Below are 14,764 nucleotides of genomic sequence, written 5' to 3' on the forward strand. Positions count from 1 at the left end.
TTGCCAGGAGAATTCATAAACTTTTATTTTTACATAATTTCAAACTTACATAAAAGTATAAAAATCTTATAAAATTCTACATACCAGTACCCAAACTAGCTAGCTGCCATATTATCTTTATTATCAGAATATATTTATAAATGTGATGATTTATAATAAAACCATTTTATAGCAACTTATATTTAATCAACATGGGTAAAAATCATTTAAACTCAAGCAAAAGGGAATTTCACTTTTGTCCCAAGGCCAATGAGCCTAGATTGGAAAGCCCATTTGATATTATCACACCTGAAGCCCAAACAAAGCCCAAGGTCAGGACACCTAAAAAATTCCAAACTGACCATGGTGAGGTCCATTTCAATATCAGCTTCCTTTTCAAAGGAAAATACTCTAACACTCTTTACCAAAAAAAAGTATCTATAATGTATTCTAATAAATATAGTATTTTAAAAAATTAAAGCAGTAATTTTTAAAGTAAGTTTCAAATAAGACTTACAATAAAAGAAAATTCCTATATTCAAATGAAAGCTAGGCACCAGTGGTTCACATCTATAATCTTAGCTACTCAGGAAGATGAGATCTGAGGACCATGGTTCAAAGCCAGCCTAAGCAGGAAAGTCCATGAGACTTTTATCTCCAACACCAAACAGCTAGAAGTGGAGGTGTGGTTCAAATGGTAGAGTATCAGCCTTGAGAAAAAAAAAAAAAAGCTCAACAACAGTGTCCAGGCCATGAGTTCAAACTCCAGTACATACACACACACACAGAGTCAAGGGATTGGTTTTGATTCTTCAGTATTTCTCAACACTATCAAAGATCAACATTCCCTCAGAACCTCAGGGTCCACACACCTGCCCCGTTACATTACTGTGGTCCCTGAAAGCAGTGTCATTATAACCAATTGTGTCATGTTAAAACAGCCCTCCCCAAACAAACTCATGACATAGTGATCAGTCAGACAGGCGGTAGAAAGCAGCTAGGTCTCCCGGCCTCTTCAGGCTCTATTCCCTATTTCCCACTGGAAACCCAACCTGGTCTCCTTCAGGAAATATCTGCCAGGGAGGTCACATGAAAAGACTGCTTCAGTTCACTCCTGCTGGTGCGTCCCCAGGGGTAAAACCGCACAGCCCGGGTCCTCTCAGTCATGAGGAAGCCATTGTCACTAAACCTCCCAGCGATGCCTCCAACATCCAACCACACGAAGGGAGCCACAGCTGAGGTTTCCAGATCAAAAACAAATGTGTCACCTTGCTGGGAGATATTGGCCTGGAAAACAACATCAACAACAAAAAGATAAATCAAGGCTAAGGGAAGAGCTATAGAGTGTGTGCAGAATGCCTAGCAGGCATCAGTGGGAGCCTAGGGCATTGGTGTGCACCTGCTCAAGTCCTGTGCTCCATGCAGTTTCAGATACATAACAATTTGTGTGTGTGTGTGTGTGTGTGTGTGTGTGTGTGTGTGTGCATGTGTGCACACACACCAGTATTGATTCATGAACTCAGGACTGAATGTACTCCCTTAGGTTTTTCCACTCAAAGCTAATGTTCTATCACTTAAGCCACAGTTTCACTTCTGGCTTTTTGCTGGTTAACTGGAGATAAGAGTCTCATAGATTTTTCTGCCCAAGGTGGCTTCAAACCTGGATCCTCAGATCCCAGCCTCCTGAGTAGCTAGGATTACAGGTGTGAGTCACCAGCACCCAGCTGCCAGCATTTTTAACCTGTGTGAATTCTGTATGTACAATCTGAGCAAAAAGAGAGATTGACATTTAGACAAGTTGCACCCATTCTTCTTAGCTTGCAGATTAGTATTTGCCCAGGGGGAGGATAAGCTATTCCCCAGCAGGCACAAACTTGTGAGCCTCTCAGGAAGTCCAGACTCCAGTGTCACCTGGTTGTTGAAGCTGTGCATCTGTCATGCAACATGGCCCATCAACACACATACACACCACGCTGCAAGGTTATTTTGTCCATGTAATATGCCACATAAAGAATTTCCAAGGATTGTTTATAGTATATATAACTCAAGTGTATACCCTTGTGTGGGTTATAAACCGAAAATCACTGATAGAAGCAGAAAGGACAACAGATCATGTAACCTTAGATGATCAGAGACTCACGCTTGAAGGTAGATGCAAAATTCCCAAATGACATCCCCCACCCCCCAATCCACTGTTGGCCAAAGGCAGGTGAGTCACATGACTCACTCCAGCCAGTCCCAGTGGCCACTCAAGAAGCTGCTGCTTCCAGGCCAAGGCCAGAAGAGACACTGAAACCTTGTTCACTGTTGCTGTAATCCTCAGATAGGGACCCTCCTATCTGCGTGTGACTGCACTCATCTGCTGATTTCAGGGAGGATTGGATGACCAGTACCCAGCCTATATATTCTCCCAAATGAATGTGAATTGACACTATTTCTATTCCTGTCTCTCTTTAAGAAGGACAGTCTCATTGAAATACAAAGGTGGCAGGACAAATAAAGAAAGCCTTTGAGCTGACTCCCAATTTTTGCCAGGTAAGAAAATTTTTTAAAAAATGCTTTTGTCCAGAATGTAACTGTAGTTTTTAAAATCTGTTATTATTTATTTTGCTGAGAGAAAAAAAAATCTTTGTCATTCCTTTCTATCTGCTCTAGTTCCGTTGTTACAGGTAACTTAGATTTCTTTTCACACAAGAACAGCATGTTCTCAATGAATCTCTTTTGAATAAAATGCACGGATTAAGGGTCAATTTTTAAATCTCCAAGACAGTAAAATCATAAGGCAAATATAAAGTTTGCCAACGACAGAAACTTTGTAGAAAAATGTTGCCGGTTACTATGTGAAGGGTGAAAAGGAAGGAGAGGTTTCCAATGAACAAGACAGATTCCAAATCTTCCAGCTGCGTAGGTTTTGATACTAACACATCCTGATCATGCTAGGATTTTCTTTCCTCACCAATTGTAAGGACCTGCTGATGAAGTTACTTTGAAGTAATCAATCAAAAAGTCAAAATTGGAGTTTTTCAACTGGGCTTCCATGCTACCTCGCTATCCCTAGCTGCTGCTTCACCTCCTCGATTTGTAGATCCAGACAACAACATTTCAGGTTGATGGAAAAGCCAGAGATTTTGTTAATAAGCACCTACAACTGAACCCAGAACCTAACAGAGACATAATGGATGGGGATGACTATTGCGGCCTCTCCCTCCACTGCACCAGCCCCACTAGGCAAGAGGGATGGGACAGGAATCAGTAACTGACAAATCTTACATTAAAAATAGAAACCAGCTGCTGGGTGATGGTGGCTCACACCTGTATTCCTAGCTATTCAGGAGGCTGAGCTCTGAGGATCAAGGTTCAAAGCCAGCCTAGGTAGAAAAGTCCCTGAAGCTCTTATCTCCAACTAACCATCAGAAAACCAGAAATGGCACTGTGGCTCAAAGTGGTAGAGTGCTAGCCTTGAGCGGAAAGCTCAGGGACAGTGTCCAGGCCCCACAACTGACAAAGTAAATAATAAAATGAATAAAAATCAAGGCCAGACATGGTGGCACCCATCTGTAATCTCAGTTTATCAGGAGTCAGAGGTAAGGGGGATCATGCTTTGAGATCCCTGTTAGGTGAAAATAACCTTATCTGAACAACAAACTAAAAGCAAAAGGACTAAGGGCATAGCTCAAGTGGTAGAGCACCTGCCGAGTTCAACTCTCCACTAAACTCAGTATCAGGAGGGAAATTCACAATTGGCAGGATGCAGCATGCTAGCCCAAGAACAGGATCGCTCCCACATGGCCACCAGGATCTGAGACAAAGGATGCTTACAGTGATTTGAGCCTTGCGGAGCCCGGTGGCAGACTTCAGAGAAGACAGGAAGTGATAATTTGTTGGGCTCAAGAGTTTCCGGTCAGTTGAAAGGTAGAAGGAAATCACACAGCTCTGCCTGGTACAGTTCCCGCACGCCAGCAGTTTAGATACTCGCCCCTTATAAAGGAGCACAGACTGTCCTGCTTTAATCACATGACGTCTCATCGAGAGAGAACACAAAGGCTTCAAGGACTGCCATGAATGGACTCTCACCTGAGGAGAACGAAAACAATACAAATGAACTATGAAAAATAAAAAATCTCGGCTACCATATCTCTTTTAGAGGGTAACAGTAGTGACAATCATTGAAAGTCAGAATAGCAGAACTGGTTAAGAGATGGTGAAGCTAGCGTTTTAATCCTGTTCACTAGGCCACTAAGTTATACACGCCTGTGAATCTTCATTTCTTCCTAGGTGAAAATTAGACTAATCACCACATGCTTTCGGCTCATCCTGTAATCCTAGCTACTCAAGAGGTTGAAATCTTTAAGATCTGTGAGATTATTATCTCCAATTAATCAGGAAAAAAAAAAAGCTGGAAGTGGAGATGTTCAACTGGCCAGCCTTGAGCAAAAGTCAAACTAGAACTTGAGGCTCTGAGTTCAAACCCCAGTATTGGCACACATGCGCACATGTGCATACACACACAGACACACACACACATGCACACATTTAATAACAGAATGACCCTCACCAGCTGTTTTGAGAATTAAATTTATAGCCTGAGGCCCTGTGTTCGATTCCTTAGCACCACATAAGCAAAAAGAAAAAAGCTGTAAGTGGCGCTGTGGCTCAAGTGGCAGAGCTCTAGCCTTGAGCTGAAGAGCTGAGGGACAGCGCCCAGGCCCAGAGTTCAGGCCCCACAACCAGACCCAAAACAAAAAACAAAAAAACAAAGAATTAAATTTATAATCTACAGGAAGCACATTGTGATTATTCTATAGGCATGATCTTCAGTATTGATTTCCAAATACACTATAGCATAAGAATTCTACCTTTTCTTTGTAGCTGAACTTGTTTCATTTTTCTACATTCCTATTTGGAATAGTTTTACTGATTACAACTTTAGCATATCATTTTAAACCATTTCTTTGTGTAAATTTAGACTATCCTCGGCTTCTCATACTTATACTCATATTTCTATGACACACAATAGTATGTATAATTCGTTTTTATATCTATCTTCCCTTCACTATTCATGGATGCCTAAAAGGAGACAGGCAGATATCATTGTTTACAGCTGAGGAAACTAAGTCACTAAGATACGTTCAGAGTTTTGCTCAAGTTTCCATAATGAACAGCAGAATTGAACCTGAATACGGTACATATTCTAGCTCCAAGGATAGCCCAATGTCAGGATAGGCCCCAAAACACATTGATGTAAATGAATTTCTTTTTCATGTGTGCCAAAGCCATATAACTGAGCAACTAAGGAAATAGTCTGAGTTCTCCTTTATTTTAGAGAGAGAGAAAAGAAAAAAGGAATCCAAGTAACTTACAGTGAGGGTGACGTTACAGTCTGTGTGAAGATCCGACACGCCATACACATGAAACACATTTTTATCCTCAAAGCCCACTGGCAACAGCGGGGCAAAGAAGCGCTTAGCAAAGTAGTGAAGCATTTTCCACTTTCCTCCGTACTCTGAAATGATTGACAGAGTTAGGAGACTGCTGGGGGTGCAGTCGGAGAGGCCTGTACATGGCTCAACTGGGTGTAACCCCTTAGGATTTTCTACAGTGAATGGGAGAAAATTGGGAGGGTGGGAAACCTTTCTCGTTTGTAATTTTGCTTCTAAGAGCTCAGGGCGGGCATACATGTGGGGCTTGGTTCGTTTGTTGTTTATTTCTGTTGGAGGAACTCCGTATCTTGGGCAGTGAACACTTATTGCAAATATTTATTTATAAGAATTTTGTGCAGGGGCTGAGAAGGTGGTTCAGTGGTAGAGCGCTTGCCTTGCATGCATGAGGCCCTGGGTTCGATTCCTCAGCACCACATAAACAGAAAAAAAAAAAGCGGGAAGTGGCGCTGTGGCTCACATGGTAGAGCGCTAGCCTTGAGCTGAAGAGCTGAAGGACAGCACCCAGGCCCAGAGTTCAGGCCCTATGACCGACAAAAAGAATTTTGTGCAATGGACTGGGCACCAGTGGTTCATGACTGTAGTCCTAACTACTCAGAAGGCTGAGATCTGAGAATCTTGGTTTGAAGCCAACTTAGGCAGAAAAGTTTATGAGGCTCTTCTCTCCAATTAAATAGCAAAAAGCCAAGCAATAGTGCTGGGTCCTGAGTTCAAGCCCCAGTATGAGCCCCAAAAGAAGGAGGAAGAGGAGGAAGAGGAAAGATTATTGTTGTTGTTATTATTATGATTATTATTATATGGAATCTAAAACCTCCTTTTTCCACAGGCACAAAATCTGAGCAAAAACACTAGTATGCAAATATGCTGTTAAAGTCATACTGGAGGAAAACATCCAACAAAATGGTAACTCATCAGAGCTCCTCAAATACAATTAAAAGTAGTCAATAATCGGTGGGATTCTGTGGCTTGTTGGCACAATGGATCTAGTATGCCCAACTCTAAACTTGGGACTTCGTGGGGGGGGGGGAAGAGGTTATGCTTGAACTCAGGGCCTGGACTCTGTCCCTGAGCTCTTTTGTTCAAGGCTAGTGCTCTACAACTTTGAATCACAGCTCCATTTTCCATTTGGGGGTGGTTCATTTGGAGCTAAGAGTCTCATGGACTTTCCTGCCTGGGCTGGCTTTGAATCATGATCCTCAGATCTCAGCTTCCTAGATAGCTAGGATTACAGGCTTACACCACCAATGCCTGGCAAACTCAATCTGATTTTTAGCATATTCCTTTCTTAGCAATAAAGACCCTAACCTATAAAGCATCATCAAACTTGAGCAGGAAAGGAGAGAGACAGACAGAGACAGCTAGAGACAGAGAATAAAAAAGATGATAATCTAAAATTTCTAAAATTAGGGAGTGAACTTTCTTGTTCTAGTTCACTTTCTAATACATGAGCTTTCTAAAAACATTGTCAGGACCATGTGGAAGGGAAACATTTTTTCAGCTAACTAGATGGGTACCAAACGCTCCAGCTCAGTAATTTTTTTCTGACATATGCTGATCATTTCCTCTCGCCCGTGGTGATTATAAAGAGATCTTGTGACTAAGCTACTTTGAAGCAATAAATTAAAGAAAGTAGAGTGATTAATAAATTAGAAAGGAAGATCCAATGCCTCCTAGCCACCGGACCTGGAGCTTGCTTCTTATCTTCTTGGAACTGCTCTGTTTTGTCTTGTTACTTGTAAAACACCACACTTCGGGTGGCTATGAAAGTCAAAGATTACTTGGTAGAAGATCTAGAACAGAACCTGGAACTTAAGGGAGGTGGTGTTTTATAACAAAGAGAGAGGGAGACATGCTAGAATACATAGTGCAGGCTATCAAGATGGAGGAATGAGAAAAAACAACTTCTTCCCAGTGTTGTAGGATTCCAGCTCTTAGTACTGTGTTGTTGGGGTTTTTTTTTTAACCTTTGTTTTGCAGTGCTAGGGACTGAACTCAGGGCCTTGAGTTTTTAGCTTTACCCCACAGTAGAGAACCACACCCCAATAACCATCTACTTTTCTTTTTCTTTTTTTGCCTGCTGTAGAACTTGAACTCGGAGCCTGGGCACTGTCCCTGAGCTCTTTTTACTTGAGGCTAGTGCTCTAACACTATGAGCACAGCTTTCAGTTTTCTAGTGGTTAATTGGAGATAAGAGTCTCACAGACTTTCCTACTGTGGATAACTTTGATCTTCGATCTTCAAATCTCAGCCTCCTGATTAGCTAGAATTACAGGCATGAGCCACCAGCACCCAGCCAACCCTCTACTTTTCTAAGCCTATGAACCAAGCAAAATGCCCAGGTAGATGTCTACATTTGCAAATTTACATCTGTAAGTTAGACTCTGTATGTCTGTGTGTGCCAGTACTGGGGTTTGAACTCAGGGCCTTGGCACTGTCCTTTGGCATTTCCACACAAGATTGTCACTGTACTGCTTGAGTCATGGCTCTAACTTCTGGCTTTTTGGTGGTTAATCAGAGGTAAGGATCTCATGGACTTTCTTGCTCAGGTTGGCTTCAAACTGTGATCCTCAGATCTCAGCCTCCTGAGCAGGATTACAGATGTGAGTCACAGGTGCCTGGCCTTCATTTTTTTAAATGTACCCAAATAAATGAAATCACTGAAACTTCAAGTTCTACACTAGCTATCTCATGGGGCGTTAGTTGAATTGGTTTATGGTACATGTTCCTGTTTGGATTTCTGGCTGTGCTACCTCTCCCCCAGAGGTGAACAGGGCATTTATTATGCCAACGTAATGGACACTGTGTCTCTTCCCTGGAACAACCTTCAACTTGACTGAATTCTCTTACAGAGAAGAAAGGATGCTTAAACTCATCTTCTGCCGGTCCTGGATGTCCCCTTCAATCTACTCAAGAAACTCAAGTCACATAACTGAGATCTGAGTCCTCAAATCTATGCTTTGCTATTTTGCTGTATGACTTATGTGCACAGAACTGACAGGCCACATGCCAGGCTCATGGAGAGACTAAAGTATGACTGGGGTGACCAGATCTCAGACCTGGAGGAGGGAGTGGCTTTTGGCCCCAGTTCTGCTGGAGTTCATCTGTTTCCTCAGGTTGTGTGTGTGTGTGTGTGTGTGTGTGTGTGTGTGTGTGTGTGTGTGTGTGTGTGTGTGTGTGTGTGTGTGTGTGTGTGTGTGTCCCTGTCTTCACAGATAATACTTTTTCTCTATACATAAAGAATGCTGAAAACGCTTACCAAGAGAGGCCCAGGAAGGAGCTTGCCAGATGTCATTCAGCTGCCAATAAAGTGCCCCCATGGTATGACCTTTGCCATCCACTATCTCACTGCGGCTGCGCAGGTAGAATTCAGTTTCTGTTTTGACACACTGGGCCTGCATCACCTGATTTGGGGGAAAACAGTCATGAGAATGTGCATGCAAACACACACACACACACAAAATTAGCAATGCTCCATTGTTTGTTTGCTTTATTTGTTACCAGGTACTTATTAAAAATTATTATCAGAAATTCTATGTTACAGCTAGCACAATATTGGAATTGTGCCACTATGAAGATATTTTAATAGATAATGTGACTATTTTAATGATAATCAGTGTTCCTCTTTTACTTATAAAGTTGGATTCTTTTTTGTTATTTGTAATAAAAAATGATCGCTGCTTTGACTATTGTAAGACATGTTTTCTAATATAACTATGTATTTTAATATGACTTCCAAAAGCAAAGAACAGACCAGGAACTGGTGGCTCACACCTGTAATCCTAGCTCCTCAGGAGGCTGCCATCTGAGGATTGCAGTTCAATGCCAGCCTGGGCAGGAAAGTCCATGAGACTCTAATTTCCAATTAACTAGCAGAAAGCTGGAAGTGGAGCTGTGGCTCAAGTAGTACAGTGCTAGCTTTGCGCAAAGAGGCTCAGAAACAGTGCCCAGGCCCTAAGTTTAAGCCCCAGGACCAGCGCACACATTCCTAGTTTGGGCATTCATGAATAAAACTGCTATCTTTGAACACTATTTTATATGCCTGCCAGTGGACATAGGCACTTGTGTTCCTTAGGTGCATAGCTAGAAAATGTTCTAAGTGCTTATTTAAAAGGAAAACAAATATTTAGTTTTGGTAGAACCTGCCAGAATTATTTCTACCAGGGTTAAACCAATTTCTACTCTTACTAACAAACTGCAAAGCTCCAGTAGCTTTTCCTTCTTACCAACAGTTGCTGATGTCAATCTTCTTAATTTTAGCCATTTTGCTGGATGTGTAGGGTTCCATCCCAAGCTTTTAGGCTGCATTCCTTTGGTTGACAGTCAGATTAAGCACCTGTTCATGGACCATTTGGATATCTTTTATGTGTGTGAATTGCCTATTCAAGAGTTCCATACATTTTAATAGGTTTTTCTGCCTTTCTGTTGTTTTGTAGAAGCTCTTTACTATGGATGACCTGTATAACATCAATATTAAGTGTTAACTCATTGATGGAGCCCAGACACCACAAGGGTCTGGGTTTGAGTCCAGCACACACATGAATTGGATATGTATATGTATATATCTGTTATGTGTTTAAAGATATCATCTACTTTGTTTTTCTCCTCAAATCTCTTCCCACTGGGAGAACCTCATAGATCAAACAATTGCAAGTGTGTGTGTGTGTGTGTGTGTGTGTGTGTGTGTGTGTGTGTGTGTGTGTGTGTGTGTGTGTGTGTGTGTGTGTGTGTGTGTGTGTGTGTGTGTGTGTGTGTGTGTGTGTGTGTGTTGTCATTGTGGGGCTTGAACTCAGGACCTGGCTGCTGTCTCTGAGCTTTTTTGCTCAAGGCTTGAGCTCTACCACTTGGAGCCAAAGCTCCACTTCTGATTTTCTGGTGGTTAACTGGAGATAAGAGTCTCATGGACAATTTGTTTTTGTTTTTTGTTTTTGGTCAGTCATGAGACTTGAACTCTGGGCCTGGACGCTGTCCCTCAGCTCTTCAGCTCAAGGCTAGCACTCTACCAGTTGAGCCATAGCACCACTTCCAGCTTTTGCTGCTTATGTGGTGCTGAGGAATCGAACCCAGGGCCTCATGCATGCAAGGCAAGTACTCTACCACTGAGACACCTTCCCAGCCTGACTATTTGTTTTTGAACTGCATAAGTTGTTCTTTCCAAAGAAACAAATGCTGAGAAAAACAGAAATAAGAACAAAAAGAAGCAAATACTAAGAATCAATCGTTTTAAGTCTTAAGTATTATCAGGACTTATTTTGAATAAGATAAATTCCTTAACTGGTAGAATGGTTTACATCCCATGATGCCTATAGAGAGCTATGGGACCTCACCATGAACTTGACTTACCTGAGTTAGGTAGATGAGATCTTTAAACATGCGTAATGGATCTGTGCTTCTGGGGAGTTTGAAATGATATTCAACCTGTCTAAGCATTTCATTGTTACCATTTTCATGATGTTGTCGATGAAAGGAAAATCTACTATTATAAGACCAGTCGGTGTTAGATGAGACCTTTTGAATAAGGAATAAGAGTTACAGATTTTAGCAGGGAAGCTACTTTTCTTTGTAAGTTCCTGTCAATCATAGAGAATACTGAACACATTAAAAAGAAGAGTCTAACTTGTTTTTTTTTTAATGTGGCTCGAATTTCATGAATGTTTTCCCATCATACTTGTTAGGGTGACATACTAGTCTTGTGCAAAGTAAAATCAGAAAAACAGGATTTGACATTTAGAAGTTAGAAATTTATATTTTGGTATTTCTCTCAAAAGCCTTGCCTTATCAAAACATAGTTTTTAGGACATTCACTATGTATATTTTAAAATACTATCTTATCCATTTGAGTAAATATCATTTTATGCTTATTAGTTTGTCAAAATCAAATAATACAGTGTTATTAGTGCTCTGTTAGAACTGGCTTGGCTCTTAAATAGAATTATAGCACCACAAATACAACAGTGAGTGTTTTATGTGTTCATACTAGTTACTTATTTCTCAGTGAATGCTAAACAAAATTGGTTAGACAAAAGTTTAACTTTCAATAGAGCTGGGGAGACAAGTCAAATAATAACACTTCCCTAAAAATCATTTTTTTTTTTTGTCAGTGCCAGGTCTTAAACTCAGAGCCTTGCACTTGCTGAGCTGGTACTTGACATCTTGAGCCACACACTTTCACCCAGATTATTTTGAAAAATGGAATTTTTTTTCCCAGTCCTGGGGCTGGGACTCAGGGCCTGAGCACTGTCTCTGAACTTCCTTTTGCTCAAGGCTAGTGCTCTACCACTTGAGTCACAGCACACTGCCTTTTTCTGTTATGTGGTGCCGAGACATCAAACCCAGGGCTTTGTGCGTGCTAGGCAAGCGCTGTCCCGCTAAGCCCCTAGCCCCTAGTCCCTAGTCCCTGAAAATGATATTGTTTTTGTCCAGAATTTTTTTTTTGACCAGGTTACCTTTAAACCACAATCCCCTAGATCTAACATTCTTAAGGTTTGAGCCATTGGTGCCTGGCTGAAAATTATTTTTTTAAAGCTATGCAACAATAAATGGCAGTATAACATCCAAAAGTGAACATAAACACTTACCTAGACCACACAGGAAAGAAAAAAAAGCCTTCAAAATGAATCACAACCCTAAATGCAATAGCTAAAACTATATCATTGGTAAAAGACAACATGAGGGTAAATTATCATTTGGATTAGGCAATACATTCTTGGCAATAACACCAAAAGTTCCAGAGACTGTTAAGTAGATATTCATGAAAATTTTCAAAAGTTTGTGCTTTTACTTTGTAAATAACCCATAGATGGAGAGAAAACATTTACAAACCATATATATGATTTTTTTTAAATCTAAAGTATATTTTTGAAAATTGTAACTCAGACAGGTATTGGTGACTCATATCTGTAAGATTAGATACTCAGGATGCTGAGATCTGAGAATTGTGGCTCGAAGCCAGCCTAGGAAAGAAAGTCCATGAGATTCTTATCTCCAATAAAACCAGAAGTGAAATTGTGGCTCAAAGTGATAGAGCATTAGCCTTGGGCAAATGAGCTCAGGACAGAGCCCAGGCCCTGAATTCAAGCCCCGTGACTGACCAAAACAAAAAAGTAACTCAATAATAAAAAGGCAAATAATAAAGCAAATTGAGGGCTACATGTGGTGGCACATGCCTGTAATTCCAGCTACTTAGGAGGAGATAAAAGGACCAGAGTTCAAGGTCAGCCTGGTCAAAAGTTAGGGAGATACCCATTTCAAACAAACAAGTCAAGCATAATGGTTCATGCCTGTGGAAGGAAATAGAGGCAGAAAGGTCTTAGTTTGAGGCTAATCCTGGCTAAAGCTATGAAGATCTCATCTGAAAAATAAACTACAGCCAAAAAAGGGAAAGGGGTATAGCACCTGCATGACAAGCATGAGGCTTTGAGTTAAAACTCCAGTACTGCCAAAATAAGTAAGTACAATGAGCAAATGATCTTATTATGTATCTCTCAAAAAATACATATACTAATAAACCCAGGGAGAGATGCTAGGTCTAACTGGATATCAAAAAAATGTGAAGTTTTTGTAAGTGTATACTTAGAGGGAAATAAAAGGAAAATAACAAGTGTTGGCAGGAATGTAGAAAAACTGGAACCCTCAAAGATGCAAAATGATGTGATCACTATAGAAAACAAATTCAGGTTCCTCAGAGTGCTAAACAGAGGTTCCTTCTGCCTGGGCAAGTCCACAGAAGTATTCACAAGCCCCAAAGTAGACATCGCGCAAATGGTCATCAACAGATGAATGGATAAATAAAATGTGGGAAATCTATTCAACCATATATTATCTAGCAATGGAAAGTCATGGCATTCTAATACATAGCACAACGTGAAGGAGTCTTGTAAATTACTATTTACAAGTTAAAGAAGCAGTCTCCAGACCAGAGAGTGAATGCCTGATTCCAATGATATGGATTTGAAGAATAAGCAAATATACAGTCTGGAGCTCAATGTTAACCCTGCGTAAAGGAGAGACACTGGTAGGGTCTGGGCACTATCCCCTACCTATTTATTTAGCTCGAGACTCCCATTCTACCATGTGAGCCACAGCTCCACTTCTGGCTTTTTACTAGTTAATTGGAGCTAAGAGTGTCACAGACTTTCCTGCCTGGGCTGACTCTGAACTTCAATATTTATATCTTAGCCTCTTGAATAGCTCCAATGACAGGTGTGAGGCACCAGCATGCAGCTAAAATACTAGGGCTTGAAGTAAGTCAGGGCCTTGGCTTAAAGTTATTTTCTTGTGTGATGGTAAGTGTTACTCAACCATCTAACCTTTAAGTGCTCCTGAAGGAATATAATGAAAAAGAATATAGAAAAACCATCATCGTCTAAAGGACAACCATAAGATTTGTTTCCTCAATGGTTAAAAAAAAAGTTATTTTCTCCCATCTTCTTCCTAAATTTTCACATACATAACTCCATTTCATTTCCACTGTCCACTGTTCTAGAAAAACCAAACCAATGCGGGCTCACCTTCTCTATTGTGCTAAATGAAGGCCAGGACTGATAGCCATATTCAGACACAAGCCGTGCCTTGGGGAAAATCTTCCAATCCCAGCAGTCGCTTCTGTAGTCATAAAAATGTACGTCACCGTAATGGTTGCTGTTCGGGTCGTGGGAGACCCAGCCTTCCGCGATGGAGTTGGCTCCATTTGTAGGACTGGATGTGATAAAAGGCCGAGTCTTGTCTCCCTGAGTACAGAAGCAGAAGGATTTTGAGGATAACAATCTCATTGAACAAAGTATAGATTGCTTGCTCTCCTTTAAAAACTCTATTCACAATTGCAGCAGTGATACTCACTAGTCACTATGTTGAAAATGAATTATGTGATTTGTGAGTGGGGATGGGAGGGAAAAAACTGGGAGAAAGCAAGGGAAGAGGTGACATTGTCAAAAAAGAAATGTATTCACTACCTGACGTATAACTGTAACTCCTCTGTATATTGGCTTTATGGTAACAATTAAAAAACAAAAATTTTGACAAATTTCAAACAAAATGAAACCAAACAACCACTATTCAAAGCGGAGCACTGGTGGCTCACACCTGTAATCTTAGCTGCTCAAGAAGATGAGATCTGAAGATTGCAAATCAAAGCCAGCCTGAGCAGAAAAGTCCAAGTGACTTATATCCAAGAAAAGTCCAAGTGACTTATATCCAAGTAACCAGCAAAAAGGCAGAAGCAGAGGTATGGTTCAAGTGGTACAGCACCAATTTTAAGTGAAAAAGCCAATCAAGAGCGTAAGGCTCTGCGTTCAGGTAACAGTACCAGTACAACAAAAACAACTCTGTGAAGTACCCACCATGCACGTAGC

The 14,764-nt window shown here is 40.9% G+C and overlaps 1 protein-coding gene across 1 annotated transcript in view; it reads right to left on the minus strand.

Moving 5' to 3' along the window:
• Positions 1 to 14,764, minus strand: part of Manba (mannosidase beta) — a 48,276-nt gene continuing 33,512 nt past the window's right edge. The window contains exons 12-17 of the mRNA XM_070022354.1: positions 13,925 to 14,143; positions 10,758 to 10,922; positions 8,674 to 8,818; positions 5,340 to 5,482; positions 3,799 to 4,053; positions 1 to 1,266 (exon numbers count right to left, since the gene is read on the minus strand). Coding sequence (XP_069878455.1) covers positions 1,042 to 1,266; positions 3,799 to 4,053; positions 5,340 to 5,482; positions 8,674 to 8,818; positions 10,758 to 10,922; positions 13,925 to 14,143 — 1,152 coding nt within the window. The 3' untranslated portion in view covers positions 1 to 1,041. The remainder of the gene's footprint in view (positions 1,267 to 3,798; positions 4,054 to 5,339; positions 5,483 to 8,673; positions 8,819 to 10,757; positions 10,923 to 13,924; positions 14,144 to 14,764) is intronic.

The sequence above is a fragment of the Dipodomys merriami genome, unplaced genomic scaffold, assembly GCF_024711535.1.
Source record: "Dipodomys merriami isolate MVZ:Mamm:240054 unplaced genomic scaffold, mDipMer1.0.p SCAF_15, whole genome shotgun sequence".
Lineage (NCBI taxonomy): Eukaryota > Metazoa > Chordata > Mammalia > Rodentia > Heteromyidae > Dipodomys > Dipodomys merriami.